General features: G+C 43.1%; 2 protein-coding genes across 4 annotated transcripts in view; both read left to right on the plus strand.

Annotated features, from left to right (window-relative positions):
• Nucleotides 1–22,424, plus strand: part of LOC120562999 — a gene marked incomplete in the record, with an annotated part of 504,869 nt that overhangs the window by 86,563 nt on the left and 395,882 nt on the right.
• Nucleotides 5,172–22,424, plus strand: part of cpne4a (copine IVa) — a 94,582-nt gene continuing 77,329 nt past the window's right edge. For 2 of the 3 annotated variants that reach the window (XM_039807015.1, XM_039807017.1), the window contains exons 1-2: nucleotides 5,172–5,326; nucleotides 17,439–17,631. In XM_039807015.1, the coding sequence (XP_039662949.1) occupies nucleotides 17,461–17,631 (171 nt within the window). In that variant the 5' untranslated portion in view covers nucleotides 5,172–5,326; nucleotides 17,439–17,460. Of the gene's footprint in view, nucleotides 5,327–16,924; nucleotides 17,632–22,424 lie in introns of those variants that run through there. The other variant, XM_039807016.1, reaches the window with a different exon arrangement.

Below are 22,424 nucleotides of genomic sequence, written 5' to 3' on the forward strand. Positions count from 1 at the left end.
TGAAAAAGTACAAAAATATCTGCATCAAAACATATTTAATAAAAAAAAAAAAAAAATTTTTTTTTAAAAAAAAAAATTTTTTTTTTTTTTTTTTTTTTTTGAATTTTTTCTGAGCCTTTTGAAGTTTTTGTGGTTTTTTTTCCCCAAATTTTTAAAGCTTTTTTTTAATTATTTTTTTTACATTTGTCACTTTTTTGGCACTTTTCTGACATTTTTGACATTTGTCACTTTTTTGTGACATTTCTTGTCACTTTTTTTTGTCACTTTTTAAACATTTTTGTCACTTTTTTAAACATTCTTGTCACTTTTTTAAACATTCTTGTCACTTTTTTGTCACTTTTTTCAAAGTTCTTTCATCAATTGTTTTTTCTTCAAATGTTATAAAACTGACTAAAACAACCAAATTCAATGAAAGTAGTGAGCTGATCATTTATTTAACTTATAAAGAGCGTTGTAGTGAACCATTCACGTTATTTTTTTGGACAATTTGTTTGAAAGAAAACCCAAATTTCTGAGAAATATTTTGAAAATGGGTCAAATTTACACCGAGGACAACAGGAGGGTTACATGTTCTTAGTTACTTCCCATCACTGGCAAAACATGCATCTACAGCTGTCTCTTTCTTCTGCTTTATCTTATTTCAGAAATAATTCTAATTAATGAGACTTTTTAGTTTCCAGTTTAAAAGCTTTAAATCCGGTTGGTTTGGGGTGATGTGAAAGCTCTGGTGAACTCTGGTACGTTTACGTTAGGTAGCCGCTAGCTGATACCTGCGATTTCTAGTCGGCGACATATTTTGGGCTGCATTTAATAACCAACCTGTAGTAGTACACAATCGTATGTGTATTGTTTTGATTACAAAGTGCGGAATTACTTTACCTTGCCTATTTATGTCTATTTATGTCTTTTTCTCACCTCTAATCACTGGCATCTGTACGGCATCAACAGGGGACGCCATTGTTGTTTATGTGTGTGTGACGTCAAAAACTGTAACTGGGAGTACAACCATCTGGTACCAGTTCACGGGGAGTAAGTTACGGGTTTGACTGCCGTTCCAGGGCACTTTCACCGGCAGAAGGTTGTGAAAACACAGGTTATGGGTTGCCTGGAACGCAGCAATAGTCTCGCATGTCCAGACCTTCCTCCACAGCGCTGCAAAGGAAGGTCTGGCTAGTCCAAACAGAATTCCTGGATGGGAAAAAAACGTGTTCTGGTTTATTGGCATTTCTTTAAACCAATCACAATCGTCTTGTGGGCGGTGCTGAGCTCCGGACGGAGCCACGGTGCCTCTGCAAAATAGTCTCGGGAAGGAACTTGTAGGCGACAATCTGAAACTCAATTTTTAGCCGCCAAGAGGCTTAGGAGAGGGGAATAACTAACTTGCCAGGCGTGCTTAATGATCACGGATCCAACTGCGTTTTATAGATTAATTTGCGTGAAAACAAACAAGCCTGCATCCAATACATCCCATAGTTGTATTACTGGCATATGAAATGGTGTCCAAAAGGCACAATAAAAACAGCATTAAACAGCATTAGAAAGCATGAAAACAGCAGTCAGCAAAAATTTGACTTCCCCCATCACCCCCTCTCTCATTCACAAAACCAAAGTGAATAAATATTATATTATTATTATTATTATTATTATTACGACAGAATGAGTCTTGGATGAGCAGTGTTTGGGTCCAGGATCACAGGAGTGTAGGAGACCATGTCCTTCATCTTGTTCCAGATGTTGAGGCTCAGGTTGATTAATTAATGAACAAATAATTTGTGTATCCACCCCATGATTCAGATAAAATTGTAATAGGTTTTTCTCAGCCCATGCTACACTCTTTCACCAAGTTATATAAAAATCGGGCCAATTGTTATTCTGTAATTCTGATGACAGACAAACAAACAAACAGACCGAATCGAAAACATGACCTCTTTGGCTGATTTTTGACAGTTTATACTATTTGCTGTTAATAAAATCTTTGACTCTACATATAAAAAGTTGTTTTGTATCCCAGAATTAAACATGTGAACTGATTGATGTTCATCATCATCATCTATTTCTGTTCTACAGTCACACAGACCTTCAGCGGTAAAACCTTCACTTCCTCCCTAGTGCCAATCAATGGAAACAGCCTCTCAGTGAAAGTGTGTGTGAAGGTGTGTATGTGTGTGTTAGTACCAAGATCATAGAACGACAGCTTTCCTCTATTCCAGTCCAGAGTCACTCGGACCCACCGGGGCTTCTTATTCACTCTGAGAACAGTGTCTGGATTTGGTGCTGACCGTGCTGAGTATTTACCTTGTCCGAACACTATGCTCCATATTCCAGACTGCATGCCTTTCTTCCTCTGGACAGACACACCCAGTTCCCACTCTGTACTGTTTCCAACCCAGGCATCCCAGCTGTGAGTCCCTGAGAAAAAGCCCTCAGAGCCCAGGACAGAGAGGTAGTAATAATCAAACCTCTCTGGATTATCAGGAAGCTACTGTCTCGCTACTTGTCTCACACTGGTCAGATCTTCAGAGAGGATGAGTTTTGGATGAGCAGTGTTTGGGTCCAGGATCACAGGACTGTAGGAGACCATGTCCTTCATCTTGTTCCAGATGTTGAAGCTCAGGTTGCCCAGGTGTTTGGCCTCGTCTATCAGAGCTCCTGAGAGCAGCTGTGGATCATCCAGCAGGGGGTGCTGCTGGACTCTTTCCACTGCAGCCCTGTAGTTGATCAGGAATGAGACGTCTTCAGCTCTCAGCTGCTCCTCTGTGGCTCTGACTGTGTCTGAAAGAGCTGCTATCTCTCTACTCAGAGCCTCCATCTTCTCCTTCATCCTCTGACTCTTCTTCTCCTCTTCCTCCCTCAGTGCAGCCATCCTGGCCTCCTCTTCCTCTTCTAGAAACTGGTGAAGCTTCTTAAACTGATGCTTAATCTGCATCTCTGTGCGTCGCGCCTGGACCTTTATGTGTTTTGCTATTTTATCACACTCCTCTTTTACTCGTTCAAAACCCTTTAGCTTCTCCTTTAAGGGCTGCAGAGTTCCCTGGAGTTCCTTCTTGTGTTGTCGTGCAGCTTCACTGATGGGTCTGAATCTGTGGTTGGAGTGTTTTTCTGAATCTCTGCAGACGAGACACACCGGCTGCTGATGGTCCAGACAGAAGAGTTTGAGTTTCTCAGAGTGCAGACTGCAGAGAGCCTCTGAAGATCTCTGATCTCTCTCCTGTATGAAGGCCTCACACAGGTTCTTCAACACCAGGCTAACATGGGGTTTAGACAAGGATCTTTTCCTACAAAGTGGACACTTCTGTGTTGGTTTCTCTCTCCAGCAGCTCTTCAGACAGTCTTTACAGAAGCTGTGGCTACACGACAGAACAACAGGATCTCTAAAGACGTCTTTACAGACCGGACAGCAGAGATCCTCCTCTGATCTGGAAGCCATTTAGTCTCTGAAGGAAGACGGAAACACAGCAGACAGACAGCACAGCCACTTCAACTTTTCCCCGAATGTTACTTTCACTTTGAGTCTTTTTTCTTATAAAACTCACGTTCAGTTTGTGGTTTCAGCAGCTGGTGGAAGTCCTTCCTGTAGCTGTTCTCTCTCAGTAGAAGTAGTGGTTTTTATCTGAAGTTAAAACTGTCCACGTCTCAGTGTGTGTCATTGAGCAGTGAGGCAGAATAATGTATCTCCCGCCTGATTCACGTTCGACATACTGCGCAGGCGTCAACACACACACACACACACACACACACACACACACACACACACACACACACACACACACACACACACACACACCTTTCTTGGTTGCCGATGCTGATGCACCCCATACTCTGTCTCTGATTGGCTCTCTAACCCTAACCTAACGCAATCATACTCCTCGTGCCTAAAAGTATCCAATCCAACCGAAGAAGGCAATGAGTATTAGCCAATCAGAGGCATTTTGGGGTGGGACATTCTTTCGCCATCCTAGGAAAACCATTTGGTATTATTATATATACACATCATCTTAAAAGCATATAAAACATGACAATAACAACTCTCAACATACATACAAGGAGCACTGGCTAAAAGGATAAACATAAAATAAACATAACATTTTAGCAAATAGAAATAAACTTCACAAACGAAGCAGAGGTTATAGCATCATTGTTCCTAAACACTTACTTCATATAAATATATATTTTTTTATGTTTATAACTTTAGATTGTTTATTACATCCATATATTCCTGTGATTTATGTGTTTAATGTTCGGGATAGTAGTAAAGTTAAAGTTCAACTGAAGGAGCCTCAGTTGCTTCACTGCATGCTTTTATTCTAAAGAAGAACAAGATAACTTCCGGTCTGATTATACTTATACTTGTTACTTATACTTATACTTCATTCTGGGTGACTTCACTCAGCTAAAAACAGTTATGTTACTTTTTGGTAACTTTTTGGATAATTCGACATCTGAGTTTTCTAGTCCGGTGCGTTCAGGTGGTGCAGGAAATATTACACATTGATTTAAATATACATTCACACAGCCTAAATATGCACAGACAGAGAGAGAGAGAGAGAGAGAGAGAGAGAGAAAGAGAGAGACAGACACAGACAGACAGACAGACAGACAGACGGACAGAGAGAGAGACAGACCAGACAGACAGAGAGAGAGAGAGAGAGACACAGAGAGAGACAGAGAGAGAGAGAGAAAGAGAAACAAGATGAGAAAAATAACAATATTTACAATATTTAAACACGGTTTAGACATATATGTCATGTAGAGATGAAAGAAATGATGACATTTTGAGACGTTCATATACCCAGAGAATTGTAGAGTTGGGTTGTTAAAGGTTTCTTTAGATTTTAGAAATAGTAAGTGTAGTAAGAAAGAGAGCTATAATGACCGGCCTGCTCTACATTAGCCCTTACATAACATTTTGTTTAAAAAAACACTGTAGAGATGAAAACAAATGTAACATTTTGACATTTTCTTTCTTAAATACCTAGAAAATTCTACAGAGTTTGGTTGGCTCTCCTCCCCTGGTCTGTGCTTCCAGTTTCCAGCCAGCAGGAGGCGCTGCAGGCCTCTCTTCTCTGCCTCCGTGTGAGAGGCTTCCCTCTGCTATAATAGTAAATATATAAATATATGAAGGTGCTATAAAGCTGTGCGCAGCGGCTACAGACTGTAAAAGGCTCCCAGCAGCCAGCGGAAGAGGAAGAAGAGGAGGAGGATGAAGCAACAGCAGCGTGCAGCCAGCTGATCTCAGATCAGTCCGTCTAAACTGAAACTGGAAACTTTGTGTTACTTCTCTCACTCCGGAGCTTCCTCCGTTTCTTCATGCGTCTCTGAGAAAAAGGTACATCTGCTTCATATTTCTAAAAGGAGTTCATAATATCTCACCATGTGTACTTAGACATTACACATTTTTCTATATTTTTCATAGGCTAGCCTACTGTAAATGCATGCTCGATGAAAATTTTTATTCTCTACTTGTACATATGTTCTATACACTGTTCTTCCTTTCTCCAGTGTCTAAGTTTGAGTAGGTATTTTTCTATTCATTTTATTATTATTTCTTATTATTCTGTGTTGATATTATGTGGCTGCTGCTGTAAGAACCATCAGTTTGGGATTATTAAAGTATATCTATCTATATATCTCTATCTATATCTATCTGTCTATCTCTCTCTGTTTCGCTCTCATGATTTCACCCTCTCTCATATTCTCAGCTGATATTGATCTTTTCTGTTACAATCTCTGCTGCTGCTGCGTTTAAATTTATGATCTGATATGATCTCTTCGGCTACTTTATAAATCATGAAACATTCCTGTAACATTTTTTATTGAAGCCGAATACCTCCAGTTTCTCAGAACTGGACTACACTACATTTCTGTAAATATTTCATCATGTTTCTCTCTTATCGTTTCACCGTTTCTCTTATATTCTCAGCTGATATCGGGCTTTGTGTTACAATCGCTGCTGGCTGCGTTGATATTTGTGATCTGATCTGATCTCTGCTGCTCTTTTATAAATCAAAAAACACTCGTTAATATTATATTAATATTATCTCAATGCCAAGTATCTTCAGCTGTGCGGTCGCTGTTCTTCCTCTGGCGATGAAACATCTGTGTGGAGTCTTTTGATTAATATAAAACATCCCCAGTTGATTATTTACATTTAAAGCTGCACAGATAATGGCTAAATTGTCAATTATTAAATATATAGGCAACTATTTTGACAATCAATTTTTTTATTTGAGTAATTTTTTTAATCTAAAAATAGTCAAATAGTCAGCCTCTTAGATGTGAATATGTTCTAGTTTCTTTTCTCCTCTGGGACAGTAAACTGAATATCTTTGAGTTGGGGACAAAACAAGACATTTGAGGACGTAGTCTTGGGCTTTTTGGAAAACACTGATCCACATTTTTCACCATTTTCTGACATTTTAGAGACCAAACAACTAATTATTATCCATTCATCCAGAACATAATCCACAGCAGTCGTTAGATCTCAGGCTCCTCCAACAACACTCATTAAATATGCACACTTAAAAATGCTGGGTTGAATTGAACCCAACTTGGGTTGTTTCTGCAACCCAGTGCCGGGTCAAATATGGACTAACCCAATGCTAGGTTACTCTGACCCAACATGCTGGGTCCAACTAACCAAACGTTGGGTTAGTCCATATTTGACCCAGAGATGTTCACAAGTCATTTTTTGGAAGTCCAAGTCGAGTCTCAAGTCTTTGAGCTTGAGTTCAAGTCAAGTCTCAAGTCTTTTGCCACGAGTCCAAATCTCAAGTCTCCAACTTGGACATTGTATAGTCTAATATTCTGCTACTTAACACATCCCTCTAGCCCTCGGACCTCATGAAATATTGACCTAAGTCTGTCACATCATATGGATAAAACTATAAAGATACAATGCTCCTGTTCCCAGCATTAGCACAACACTTAGCGATGGTTAGCTTGTTACCTGTGACCATATATGCTAAATGTAACGTCTCTGTGACTGACCTATCTGGGAGCGTTTGGAGATGCCTGATGAAGTTCCACTTTGTTGATCCAGCATCATTTATCTCGGTGCCACACACCTTGCATGTAGCTGTTGGCTTACTGCCGCTCCGCTGTTTACCAAGTCTCCGGGGGGACTTGGTGTCGCCATCGGCAATGCATTTTTGGATATGTGAGTGCACACACATAAGGCATAACGCATGCGTTATGTTGCACATTATGGCAAAGGGCAGGGGAAATGCAGCTCGTCACACGTTTCCCCAACATATATGCGGCAATAAAAGAAAATAGAAATACATGAATAAATTTAGATTTAAAAAGCAATAATTGCATGAAAACAGGTTGTTGTCGAGTCTCGAAGCTCGAGTGCGAGTCAAGTCTGCAGTCTTTTGGGTCGAGTCACAAGTCAAGTCTGAAGTCAGCTGTTTGTGCGACTTAAGTCCGACTCAAGTCCGAGTCTTAGACTCGAATCCCCATCTCTGATTTGAGAAACCAACCCAACATGTTGGGTCCAACTAACCGTTAGGGAAGTCCATATTTGACCCAGCATGCTAGGTTGAGGAAATAAATATGGACTAACCCAACGCTAGGTTACTTTGACCCAACATCTTTTGGTTGGTTTCTCAACCCAGCATGCTGGGTCAAATATGGACTTCCCCAACGCTAGGTTCCTTTGACCCAGCATGCTGGGTTGAGGAACATATCAAATGTGTCAAATATGCCCACAGGCCTCGAGTTTGACACATGTGGTTTGGAGGACTGGTTGGATAAAGAACAGAAACATCTGTGCAGCTGAGATAAAACCCTGAAGCTCAGATAAACCTGCAGCTCTGATCTGGACTCCACACACAGACTGACCTGTAACCACAATCATGATAATCATTTTTAAATCCTCCTGCAGAGTTTAGAGTTCCTTGTTTTCAGGCAGCCGCTGGCTTCACTTCCTTTCTATGAATTATAAAATAACTGCAGAGAGATATTGCTTTAATATTTGGTCAAATTAAGTTTTCTTGATCAAAGTCACATCATCTTTTAGAGAGAATGCAGTAATAGTGTTCTCCTGAAGAAAGTAAGACCAGCAGTTATCAATAACTTTTATATATTTATTATTTATAACTTTATTCTCCAGGTTATTGGGAAAAATCCCAAAGTGTCAGAGCAGCACTAAACACGCCAACTTTCCAAAAGAAACTTAGGCTACATTTACACCACTATATTTTGGTTTGGAAGCGTTAAGTTTGGAACGTAAAGTGATCTTGGTTCACCAAGTGAACTAATACGCCCAAAACCTCATATCTCATCTACATCTTGGTATCCTGGACATAAACAGGAAGCAGCGTGAAGACTCCGCCCACTGCTGGTAGTTACCATGGTAACATTAGTAGCTTTAAGTCTCGGAGAACAAGACGTCGTGAGCTATAAGACCCAATCAGGAGGAGAAACATTGGCTCCGTTTGTGGCCGTTCTGAACCAAAACGGATCAGAGGTGTTTCCAAATGTTGTATCTGGGGGGTTTGGAAAGGGGAAAGGAAGAAGAGGGAAAGAGAGGGGGGAATGGAAGGGGAGGAGGGGGAAAGGAATGAGAATGGAAGGGAAGGGAAGGGAAGGGAAACGGGGAAACTGGAAGGGAATGAGAGCAGGGGGAATGAGAGTGGGAACAGGGGGAATGAGAGGGGGAAACACCAGAGGAGCGGGGGAATGAGAGGGGGAAACGCCAGAGCAGGGGAATGAGAGGGGGAAACACCGGAGCAGGGGGAATGAGAGGGGGAAACGCCAGAGCAGGGGGAATGAGAGGGGGAAACGCAGAAGATATTGATTTCTAAAACCAAAACGTAGCGATGTAAATGTAGCCTATCAGACTGAAGGATGCCCTCCAGTGTCTGAAGGTTGATTTTCTCTTTCATACGATGCGGCTGCCCGAAGATAAAACACACGTAATCCTTTTCTCCATTCAAATGTGTGTCACTGCATGAATTAAACAACATAAGTGAGCAGAAATCTATTCCTGCCGCAGCACGGCCTGATGGGAGTTTGTCCCAGTGACCCTCCAAACACATCCACTTCTCTCAGAATAGTCTTGCATAGCCAACTCTGAAGGAACTTGTTCTGGTGGAACATTTGCACCCCGCAAAAGAAAGCGCCACATAGAATATGAAATTAAGTTTACTGTTGACACCATACAGTAATGTAGATAGAATATATAGAACTTTGCATTTTCAGCGTGTACTTTGCTGGCTCGAAGTCTTTTGTGGTTTTTCCCGAAGAGAGTTTGAGTTTGAGAACGACATCACACAGAGAGAGGAAGTGTGACAATTATCCTGGAAATGAACTTCCGTTGCTCCAGACTACACCTCTCCAGATGGAGGACACAGACAGCAGAGAGAGACCAGAGTGTCTCTACAGTCAGTAGGAAGCTCTCACGGTTGTTATCGTTCACCACAAACACTTTGATTGTTCTGCAGCCGAGCACCCGTTACCCAGAAGCCCCCAGGGTGACAGCGAGCAGAGCATCTGAATGACATGAATTATTAACTCTGCTGTTGTAGTGCTGCAGCTGTGTGTGTGTGTGTGTGTCTCTGTGTTCAGTGTGTGTCTCTGTGAGTGCATGTGTGTGTTTGTGGTTCATATGTGTGTGTGTTAAATGGTGTATGTTTTTGTTTTGTTTTGTGTGTATGTGTATTGTGTTTTGTGTGTGTCTCTGTTGAAATCTCTGAGATGATATTTTCCGGGAATCTCTTTAATCTGCTGATGGATGTCAGCCGATTCATCCACTGCTTCACTGAGCGTCTGAAACTCTCCACACTTTCACCCAATTTACAGAGAAATAGCTCTCCGTCAGTTTTTTTTCAGTGTCTTGACAAGGACACCTCAACATGGGACTGCAGCGCCAGGGATTGAACCACCAACCTGACGATTGGTAGGCGACCGCTCTCCCACCTGAGCCACAGCCGCCCCTGCAATCTCCCCGCCAAAACAACCGGCAGCTCGCGGTGCTCTGTACCTGGCTCACAGTCACCTATTCTCGGGTAACTGAACCACCAACTACCGCTGACCAGACGGAGCATCGTAGCAGCTAAACACATCTGCTAACTGTTGCTGATACGGCCGAGCTGTGACGGAGGTGGGAGCGTGCATATGTTCCCACAGCCCTATGTTCCCACAGCCCTATGTTCCCACAGCCCAATGTTCCCACAGCCCTATGTTCCCACAGCCCTATGTTCCCACAGCCCTATGTTCCCACACCCGTTCCCACAGCCCTATGTTCCCACAGCCCTATGTTCCCACAGCCCTATGTTCCCAGGCCCTATGTTCCCACAGCCCTATGTTCCCACAGCTCCTATGTTCCCACAGCCATATGTTCCCACAGCCCCATGCCCTATGTTCCCATAGCCTCTGTTCCCACAGCCCTATGTTCCCACAGCCCTATGTTCCCACAGCCCTATGTTCCCACAGCCATATGTTCCCACAGCCCTATGTTCCCACAGCCCTATGTTCCCACAGCCAGCCCAGCCCTATGTTCCCACAGCCCTATGGTCCCACAGCCCTATGTTCCCACAGCCATATGGTCCCACAGGCCTATGTTCCCACAGCCCAATGCTCCCACAGCCCTATGTTCCCACAGCCCCATGTTCCCACAACCCTATGTTCCCACAGCCCTATGGTCCCACAGTCCTATGGTCCCACAGCCTAATGGTCCCAGCCCAATGGTCCCACAGCCCTATGTTCCCAAAGCCCTATGTTCCCACAGCCCAATGGTCCCACAGCCCAATGGTCCCACAGCCCTATGTTCCCACAGCCCTATGTTCCCACAGCCCTATGTTCCCACAGCCCCATGTTCCCACAGCCCTACAGTAGGGACCACAATGGAAATAAGTCTTTGGGCTTTATTGTGTTATCCCTGACTATTTATGTATTTTTAATGTCTGATGCAGAGTGCTGTTTCATATATGTTTTTATATGTAAGTGGTCAAATAAAATCAATCAATCAATCAATCAATCAATCAATCAATCAATCAATCAATCAATCAATCAATCAATCAATCAATCAATCAATCCCTATGGTCCCACAGCCCTATGTCCCCACAGCCCTATGGTCCCACAGCTCTATGGTCCCACAGCCCTATGTTCCCACAGCCCTATGGTCCCACAGCCCTATGTTCCCACAGCCCAGTGTTCTTAAAATTAGGCCCTATGTTCCCACATTTCTGTTTATCCCCCTAACCTCTAACCCTAAAAAATGTTAAGGGGGAATAGGGCTTAAATTGAAGGGAAATGTAGAAACACAATACCTAATTTTGATAATGTCCTAGAAATGTGGGAACATTGGGCTGTGGGAACATATGGCCTAATTTGAAGAAAAATCTTAGAAATGTGGGAACATAGGGCTGACCCCCACGGAGGTCTGTAGCCGGCGACAGGAGGCTCTGTTTCGGATTAATCAACTAGCAACTGTTGCTCAGCGTCACAGAGCTCATAGTCTACATCGACAACATTTCATTTCCAGGACTGCTCTGGGAATTCTGGTGGATGTCCCTCATTTAGCTCGGATGTGCGTCCCCTTCCTCTGTCTCTGTGTTAGGGGTTCTAACCTGCAGCTGATTTGTGAGGACTGTGGTTAACTGCTCCTCAGATCTCTGCAGGGTAAATCCAGACAGCTAGCTAGACTATCTGTCCAATCGGAGTTCTCTGTTGCACGACTAAAACAACCAGGGACTTTTGGGGCCCCAAGCAGAATTTGGTTTGGGGACTCTCCACATTGTAACATGTTGCCACTGCACTTGGCACTAAACCAACTTGTGTATTGTAAATATTAGTTTAAGCACACACACACACACACACACACACACACACACACACACACACACACACACACACACACACACACACACACACACACACACACACACACACACACACACACACACACTCACACACACATACAAGGACTTACACACACACAGACACACACACAGACAGACACAGACATACATACAGACACACACACACACACACACACACAGACAGAGACAAACACACACACACAAGGACACACACACAGAAACACACAAAGACACACACAAGGACACACACACACACACACATACAAGGACACACACACAGAGACACACATAGACACACACACAGACACACACAAGGACACACACACACAAGGACTCACACAGACACAGACACACACACAGACACACACAAGGACACACACACACACACACACACACACACACAGACACACACAAGGACACACACACACAAGGACACACACACAGAGACACACACACAGAGACACACACACACACACACACACACCAACGTCCCTGTGAGTAATAGATTCAAATGTTAGCAGGTCTCTCATTGGGCCAGATGAAATGTCAATCTGTCTCCCCTCACTTTCGGTGATCATGGCTACGCCCCTGCTCGCCGAGACGAAAAGGTCTTCGAAGCACTTTTAATTAACCGAGTCCAGTTGACTTTAACCCTTCGCTGGATTAAAAAAAAAAAACAACCACCTCACAATGTTTAATTAATATCAGAACAGTCCTGAATTTTGTGGCCAAGAAATCCCCAGATTCCTGCAGACAGACGGGTTATTTCAGTTCATGTGAACTCACTGACAACAGGAGAGTAGTTTGTCTTGTAACTTTAATTTTTTATCACGAGACTGTTACTAAACTCTGTGTTACTGTCAGCAGTTACTATTGCAGCTCGGATGTTTCTGCTAGAAGACATTTTATTTAAAATGCTGAATGATGGGAGCACAGTGCTGTTTCACTATGAATTGTATTTATTTATTTATTTGTTTATTTAACAGGGACCATACAAGAAAACATAGTTACAATACAAAGCCTGTAATTGATGCGCAGCATATAGAGTTTATAGCTAATGCTAATTCTCAACTCTTGTCCCTGGTTGGGCATTTCTAAGAACATTATAAAACAGATACATACATAAGAAAAGAGAGAAAAATAAAAGAAAAATCACTGACATGTCTTCATACACACACACACCTTCACTCACTACACAACTAAACAAATTAAGACTAATAACAATAGTTAAAAATGGTTACAATTTTGATTTGCCTTTAGCCACAACTTTAGACACAAATTTTTTGAAGTCCGATATGACCTTAATGTCAGCTGGTAATGAATTCCATAGTCTACAGCTCTTAACAGAAAAGGCAGTCTGTGCGAAGCTTGTTATGATTTGTACTGCTTCTAGTAAGTCTTTGGCTGCTCTGTATTTGACTAAATATACTAAGTAAACATTGTACTTTCATTTCCTTTCTGCAGCAGAAATATGCACACTTTATTTCAGTGACCTTAAAAAACTAGTCCCCTCCAGTTAGAAAACTTATCTGCGGTTTTTGGTTTTTAAAAAAGACTCCCTCGTTGCACGGATTTCCTGCCCTTATAAGGATTAGGGTCAGCATGTAAGCTGAATGAATGTAACGTAGAGATGTATTTCAGATCTAATGATTGTAGTTGGACTTCTTTATATTTAAGTTTTGTCTTTAAGCTTTCTGGGCCCTATTTTAACGATTTAAGCACACAGCATGAAGCGCCTGGTGCAGGTGTGTTCAGGGCGTGTCCAAATCCCCTTTTGCTAGTTTGACGGCAGAAAAAAAGGCTCCGTGCGCCGGGCGCCTGGTCCTAAAGGGTTGTCCTTAGTGTCTTCATTAATCAGAGGTGTGTTTTGGCCGTAACATGCAATCAACCAATCAGAGATCATCTCCCATTCCCTTTAAAAGCCAGGCGCGTTTGGACCTTGGAGCATTGCTGTTAAGATGGAGGATTTGCACCGTAATATTTTTATTTGTAATCTTCTGCATGTGTGTGTGTGTGTGTGTGTTGCTGTGTGTCCCTGTGTGTGTAACAAGTATAGTGTGTGCGCGCTGTGCACGAGCCTAGGAGCATTTTAATAATGCTCTGTTAAAATAACAATGAAATGCTACGTTATTGACTTTAGACCAGGTTTTTGTTGGTCAATGGTGCGATCACTTCCCGCTGCCTCAAGACAGCAATACGCCCAGAATGCACCTGAACACACCTCCCTGTAAGACCAGCACGCCCAGAATACACCTGAACACACCTCCCTGTAAGACCAGCACGCCCAGAATGCACCTGAACACACCTCCCTGTAAGACCAGCACGCCCAGAATGCACCTGAACACACCTCCCTGTAAGACCAGCACGCCCAGAATACACCTGAACACACCTCCCTGTAAGACCAGCACGCCCAGAATGCACCTGAACACACCTCCCTGTAAGACCAGCACGCCCAGAATGCACCTGAACACACCTCCCTGTAAGACAAGCACGCCCAGAATGCACCTGAACACACCCTCCTGTAAGATCAGCACTCCCATGGGTGCACAGATGGGCGCAGGTGCGTTTGCTATTCAAACAACGTGGGCGCTGGACGGGAAAACTGACAACTGGGTCGGTCTTAAACTAGCAAAGACACATGCAGCGGGCTTTGCGCTGTGCTGCGCCGGGTGCAAGATAGGGCCCTCTGAGTGTTATTTATGAATTATCTGCTCTAGCTTTTCCAACGTTTTAGACACAGATATGGAGATAATAACAGTCCAAAACATCCACAAAGAAACACAAACCGACTACAACAATACGCAAAATGACCACAGAGACCCAAAACAAACCCAAAGACACAAAATGTATGGGGAAATTGCATTTGTTTATATTAAAACATAACATTTTCTTGAGGAAGGATGCCTAAACCCAGCGCCAAATATGCACACCTAATTCTTGAACAAACTGCATCTTCCGCTCCGGGGGCATCGGACTAGCGGGGAAAAAAGGACAGAGTACCCAGGGCCCTCATGTGGAGGGGCCCAAAAAGATGCTAGAAGGAATACAACACCCCTGTTCCGCTCTTCCTTCTCACAACTGGAGTAACCAGAGCTGGTGGCGAGGAAGAAGAGGATATATTACGGTACGCCTCCTTGCTCTGGGTTAATCAGATGAGCCGAGTGCTGTTGATGGGATAATGGTAGTGTGTGTGGGGGGTGTAGAAGGTGGAGATATGATTGCACCTTCCTGACCCAGTAGAAGTGGTTTCCTGTGAGAGGCGGAGAGTTCATCATCAGTGCCAATGAGACTGAAGCTTTGATGTTGGAAATCTGAGCTGAATCGCACACAGAGAGGGAAGAAAGATTCAGATCCTTGACTGCAGTAAACGTAAACACAATAAAGAGCATTTCCTAATCTGTGCGCACAGTTACATTAAAGGACGATTCCGGTGCAAAATGAACCTAGGGGTTAATAACACAAGTGTACCGCGTTGAACGTAGCTCAAGCATGGTGTTCGTGGTTCGACTGATCGTGACTGTTTTCCCAAGTTGGTGCATTCCTGTATACCGAACGGTAATGTCTTTATAAACTATGTTTTTAATAAACTGTCTGTACACTTACAAAGTTCTCAATGCTTCGGTTTACATGTAGGGACCATCCTAGAAATCTAGACGCACAATAGTGGCAGCAAATGTAATTTGCAGCCAGGGTCAGTCTAGCAACTCTTGTGTGGCTTGTGAGCTGGAAAAACCAAATTCTGGTCAGGCCAATCAAATCGTGTATAGCGTCGGTGGGCGGGGCTTAACATAATGATGGCAGAGTTGTGACGGCTCAGCGTGAATTCCCTGCTACTTGAAAACAAAGAAGACGGCTGCTGCTGCTGGCGAACAGCGGCCTTTGGAATTGGCTTTGGCCGCGACTCTGGAAGACTTGGAGTTCATCTTTTCTTTGAGAAAAGAACAAAGAACGGCACTGAAGTCATTCTTAAAAAAGGAAGATGTGTTCAGAGTTTAAAGTTGAATCCATCAACTAGCATTGCTCTGGTTGGCTATGAGTGCAGAGGGAATTTGAAAGACAACTGTTTATCCCGCCCCTTGGATTGAGCCCTGTCAATGGTGAGTTCCCAGACCCAACATCTGGATGTGGGCCTGGCTTGTCAGGCTAGTAGGGACCCTCATTATGCTACCGTGGAAGCGTGGTGCTATTTTGAGCCTTGTTAGTGGTGTAGAAAGAGCGATTTCTTTTTACTTTTACCGGTGCCCTGATGACTAGCATTATAAGCTAATTAGCGGTTTGAGCTAACACTGTCACATTTGATTAGCATGAAAACATATCCCAGAGAACGGTCGACTCGGTACCCATGGGTTATTAACCCCTAGGTTCATTTTGCGCCGGAATGGTCCTTTAACTACGCCCTCGGCTTTGTAGCTGTGTAGAAAAAACACGGATTGTAAATAGAGATTTTCCGATACCAATTTTGCCATCCCGATACCGATTCTGATACCTGAACTTGCATATCGGCCCATACTGAGTACCAAATCAACAATGGTCCATTACACTGCTACTGTTTATTCAACTTCACTAACAATTTATTGATCAGTATAAAATGTATTAGAAAAGATAGAAGATAGAAAAGGTAGACTTTATAAAGGTATTGTATTCATAACATGAGGTTTATGGGCTGGGTCCAGATTGACTTGTCTGGACTGTTCCAGCCCTGAGAGCATTTAGTGATTTCAAATGAAAAATGCAACAATGCTGCAACTTCAGCCAGGAGTCGCACCGAGTCCACCGAACTATAGGTGTGAAAGCGCCCTAAGTTGACTAAACTGAACTTGACTAAACAATCTTCAACAATCAAGCTGAGAGCTTGGAAAACACTGTCAAATAATCTGTTTTGTTGTGCTGAAATGCGATTATTTTTTCCCCAGTGTGTGTGTTTGTGTGTGTGTGTAAGAGATAATGCCAGATTAAAGGAGGCAAATGAACATAAATTGGAACATAATGTGGTAATCCTTCCACAGAACATAATCAGACTCTACCAGTTGAATCCAAATGGTTTCCATGGAATATAATCACAAGACAGTAATGGGTGAAATCATCTGTTGGTCTAATTTAATTCACATTTTGTTCAGCAAACATGTTCTGGCTGTTCTGCTTGCATCTATTCTGATCATGACAGGAAACACTCCCATGCAATTATAAAATGTAAATCAGATATGAAGTGATCACATCTACACAGTGAAGCTGGAAGAAGTTTTCCTGTCTGTTATTATGCAATTACGCAATTACAGTAATGTATTCCTTTTTGCTGCAACGCCAACATGGCATCATGACTTTGTGTAAACATACACGCCCACTTTCTTAAGCCAAGTGGCGTGTTATCTGTACGCAGTTTGAGCTATCCGCCTGGATGAACATGCAAACTCCACACAGAAAAGCCTGAGATAACCTGGGTTTGAACCCAGAAGCTTCTTGCTGTGAGGCAGAAGTGCTTACCACTGAGCCACCGTGCTGCCTAAGTTGGATCAGTGACCCAACACAGTCGCCAGATGTTTCTTATCTGGACATATTTGACTGATTCACTTTCAGTGTTAATGTATATATATTGTTTTTTTCTTTGCGCTGCAGACTTCCTGTCCCGCCTCCAACCATGAGTGACATCTATGAGTCTGCAGCGAACTCGCTGGGTTTGTTCAGCAGTCCTTGTCTGACCAAAGTGGAGCTGAGGGTCACCTGCAAAGGGATCCCCGACCGGGACGCTCTGTCCAAACCCGACCCCTGCTTCGTCCTCAAGATGCAGTCCCACGGACAGTGGATGGAGGTAGGTTGGTTGTAGTATCTGATGGATGGAGGTGGGTTGGTTGTAGTTTGTGATGATGTCGCCGGTGTCCAGCTGCTTTCAGGTTTCTCTGTAGGGAAGGAAATAACGAGGTGAAGAGAACGTGTAGAATGAATGGTGTTGTGTGAAGTGTTACTCGTGGCATAAAACAGGAGAAAAGAGAAATAAAAGGTGGTTCTACTTAAAAATGTGAGCTCAATTGCTGCCTTAAAAATGTGGCTACATTTACATTTCTACCTTTTAGTTTTTCGGGTCAAATTTGACCCATTTTCAAAGTTTCAAAATCTGAAATTTGGGTTTATTTCAACCAAATTGTCAAAGAAAAATAACTTCCATACAACGCATTAAATGATCAGTTCACTACGTTCATTGAATTTGGGTTAATTGAGCGTTGTTTCATATAAAAACGCTGGAAAAAGCACCAGGAATTCAAATTCACGTTTCACCTGGATGGACAACAAGTTCATGTTCAACGGGAAGACAACACAAGGTTCAAGAATTCAAATTGACTTATTCATATTACGCTCATTTTCAGGTTCATAATTGTATTTTGAGATTCTATCAGAATAGGTTTACATGGTTTAATTATCAAAAAAACACCATATTTTTGTTATACTGCACATTGCTGCAGCTCCTCTTTTCACCCTGTGTGTTGAGCTCTCTGTTTTAGCTACAGAGTGAGACATCTCAACTTCTATACCATCTTTGTTGGGAGGCGCACATGCTCAGTAGCTAGGTAAGGACGACTAGCTAGAAGCTAGCGTTGCTAGCGGTTAGCCACCTCGTTCTCAATGGCAAGACACTGCTACAACACACACTAGTTCACCCTAACTACCAAAATAAATTGCATAGAACTACTTCCATGTCCCTGTTCTGCAGGTATTCCCAAAGTTGGAAGTGCGCCCTTGTTTAGAAGAAGTCTCCCGGCTAAGACCGAAGTTGGAGAAACAGCTAGCTAATGTGGTATTAGCTAAAGTGGTTAGCACACACCAAATGTTTCGGCCGATGACGTAGAAAGCTGTGCAGATTTTGACCAGCTCACCAGGAGACTGAAGGCAGGACACATTCAGAAACCGTATCTCACTCAGAACACCATGATGTTTATTTCTCCAAGTTTGTATGCGTGTGGAAGCACCAGAGACAGAACATAACAACCCAAATCCTAGAAAAATATATATTTTTTTCATAATATGGGCACTTTAAGTTTGAAACGTGTGTTTCTGATAATGTGGCGTTTTTATAGCTGGACCCTGGCGCAGGTTTGACAGACAGCCGTTATCCTCTCACAGAGAATCTGTTTACTTCACTGACAGCGGTAATAACTGTGAAAACAACACAGCGTTTCCCCTCCGCGGCGGCTCGTCTCGGCAGCCATCTGGAGCCGAGCCGTTGACGTTAAATTGCTGCTCGGGTTCATTATCGCAGTGACAGATGATGACGGAGACAAAGAGACGGAACCCTCGGCTGGTCTCTGTTTGTGTCTGAAGCTCGGATGAGTCCAAACACTCAGAGAGGAAACACACAATGCAAGGTGAATGTGAACACACAAACGTGCATCTCATTATGATGCCACTTAACTCTTCCTCTTGTTGGTACACTCACTCTTCTGTAATTTGCTGTAATCTGTGAGTTGTGTAATGTAATTTCAGAGTCAAATCTTTAGACCGGAGGAGTTGTGGGAAGGGTGACTGCCTCATTACTCTTCTGTTGCAGGAAGTGTGCAAGAGAGAAATGACTATCATTAGGCTGTAAATATTGATTTAATACTAGATGGAAGGACAATTTGCAGCACAGTTTGACATTAAGCGGATTTAAATCGCAGTGGGCTTCATGACACGATCATTTTAATGACATTCAATCTAATATAAGGAATTAAATAGATAGAGAGGAAAGTTTACAACACATTCTCACTTCCAGCACGTCAATAATGGATGCTTGTTTAGGTGCCTTTGGCGTTTGTAAGTCAGAAGAAAGTCACTTTTCAACGTTCTGGGTCGGGACTGATTTGGCGTCCTTTTTCAACGTGCAGGGTGAAACCTCTTAGTTAGGGTTAGGGAAAGATGGTGGGTGGGAGTAAAACATGTGCATGACACGCGAGACAAGAACGGCACATGAACACCTGTTTCCTGGGTGAAAGTCTTGTGTTTTCTCCTTAAATTCTTCCAGACATGAACACCTGTTTCCTGGGTGAAAGTCTTGTGTTTTCTCCTTAACTTCTTCAGGACATGAACACCTGTTTCCTGGGTGATAGTCTTGTGTTTTCTCCTCAAATTCTTCCAGACATGAACACCTGTTTCCTGGGTGAAAGTCTTGTGTTTTCTCCTTAACTTCTTCAGGACATGAACACCTGTTTCCTGGGTGATAGTCTTGTGTTTTCTCCTCAAATTCTTCCGGACATGAACACCTGTTTCCTGGGTGAAAGTCTTGTGTTTTCTCCTTAACTTCTTCAGGACATGAACACCTGTTTCCTGGGTGATAGTCTTGTGTTTTCTCCTTAACTTCTTCAGGACATGAACACCTGTTTCTTGGGTGAAAGTCTTGTGTTTTCTCCTTATGTTCTTCAGGACATGAACACCTGTTTCCTGGGTGAAAGTCTTGTGTTTTCTCCTTAACTTCTTCAGGACATGAACACCTGTTTCCTGGGTGACATTCTTGTGTTTTCTTCTTTAAAAGATGTGGATGTGTGTCAGGCTACATCTACACAGCTACGTTTAGTTTTTTAAGTGTTAAGTATTGAGCCAAAAGCTTCTCCGTGCACCAAGTGTTTTTATCTCCAGTAGAACTAATCTCTGTTTAAAGCTTTAGTACGTAACTTTTTGAAATTAATGAACGTTACATTCAAGCCGTTGCCAAATGACTTGCTACAAAGCTAATTAAGACTATCAGCTTCACACAACTCTCACTGGATTTCTCAGTATGACTATGTTCAGAAGATTGTGGCGTTGTGGCGACTTTCCAGCGCAGAAACTCGAGTGAAGTTAAGGGAGCGGTATACTCGCCATTCCTGAGCTGTCGCGCAACAGTGTGACGTCATGGGAGCGCCGTAACTAGTGCGACACTAGTTGGAGTCTTCTCCTGAACAGAGGTGGTGCTAATGAGGAAAGGCTGCTGACTTTGCTATTTCTACGGACTAGAAGAAGAAGAAAAAGGTAAACAATGGCAGAACTGGCAGCAGCAGCATTGACGTCAACGTCGACAGTGGCTAAGACGATATTGGAGTCAATGGATGAGGAAGAACAGCTGCTTTTGAGCCTGCTTGCAAAGAATCGAAGAAAAAGAAGGTGGATTGTTGTTAAATATGGTGAGTTCAATATCCTCGTGAAACAAATGAGGATGATAGACGAAGAGAAGCACTTTGAATACTTCAGAATGTCTGCACAACGATTCGATGGCATACATCGTCGGATTGAGCCTTTCATTCACCACAAAAGAGCTCATCTTAAACCAGTAAATTTACAAGAGAGACTTGCAGTCACTCTGAGAGTCCTGGCATCCGGTACCAGTCAGAATGCAGTTGCTATTGGCGCACTTGCTTGGAAAGCTTGCCCTCAAACTTGTCCATGCTTCCGGTTTCCTCTTTGTCGTGCACCGCTGAAAAAAATAGACTTAAGATCCGTGGCGTCCAGGAGATCCTATGTATTTCCGCACTTTGTACGATCAGGTATTCAGGAACCGCGACTGTAAAGAGGCCTTGAATTGCCTCTTCTGAAGAGTCCATCATGTTTTTTTAATCCTCCGTGTCCTCCTTGGCTACTAGCAGCTGCGTGGAGGAGGGGTGGTGGTGCGTGATCACAGAAGGCTTGTATCATGTGGACGCACCGACAGTTTTGTCGTCATTAGTTAGAATTCCTCATGGGGGGGCGACAGAAGCTACGCACTATAGCTTTAAACTAACACGCCCAAACCTCATATCTCATCATCATTCGGGTACACTGGACATAAACAGGAGGCAGCGTGGAGACTCCTCCCACTGCTGGTAGTTGCCATGGTAAATAGTAGTTTTAAGTCTCCGAGGACGAGATGTCGTGACTGAAGCTGGAAGTAAATAACTCGGAGCTGAACAAGACTAAAATGCCCCATACGTTGGTGAGAGTTTTATGTTTTTGTCGTGAACAATCAAGAGCGGCTTCAGATCATCCATTTCCCCCCCTTGTGAGATCCGCTCAGTTTCCTGATCAAAAGAAGAAGAAGTAGGAGTCTGTTTGATGTGACAATACCCCAGCCGCTAACGAGGAGTCTGGTTTGGTTTTAATCACAGCTGGCGCCCTCCGTTCCTAAATCCCGCCGTCGCAGGTCGTGTTTGCAGCGAATTTTTCTGATGACTGATTCCCTGAGATCAGCTGTTTACTCGCTGAAAAACTTCCTTCTAATTTGCTCCTAATTTACATGAGGAAAGAAGAGATAATGACAATGATGAAATGTGGAAATCCTGCTGCAGGGGAGATCAGACGAGGTCAGAGGAGCCGGAATACATGAAGTCACAACAACAAAGAGGAGGGAAAAGAAGAATGGGAAGACAGAAACAACAAAAGAAAGAAAGAAAGTATTGACTTCATGTTACGCCAGAAACTCACCGCACGCTATGGCGCCGCAAACAGCCGCTAAGCGGAGTGATTTTCATTTCGGCACCCATGTTATCCAATCTGTCCGTCCACACCGGACAGGTCATCACATACGGGAAAGCTACAGCGCAGCCAGAAACTTTACAAAATAAAACACATTTCAAAATAAAACACCCAGGTTTATGGTGATTTTGGCTGTCTTGACTTCTCTAA

Source organism: Perca fluviatilis, chromosome 7, assembly GCF_010015445.1.
Source record: "Perca fluviatilis chromosome 7, GENO_Pfluv_1.0, whole genome shotgun sequence".
In the NCBI taxonomy this organism is placed as follows: Eukaryota; Metazoa; Chordata; class Actinopteri; order Perciformes; family Percidae; genus Perca; species Perca fluviatilis.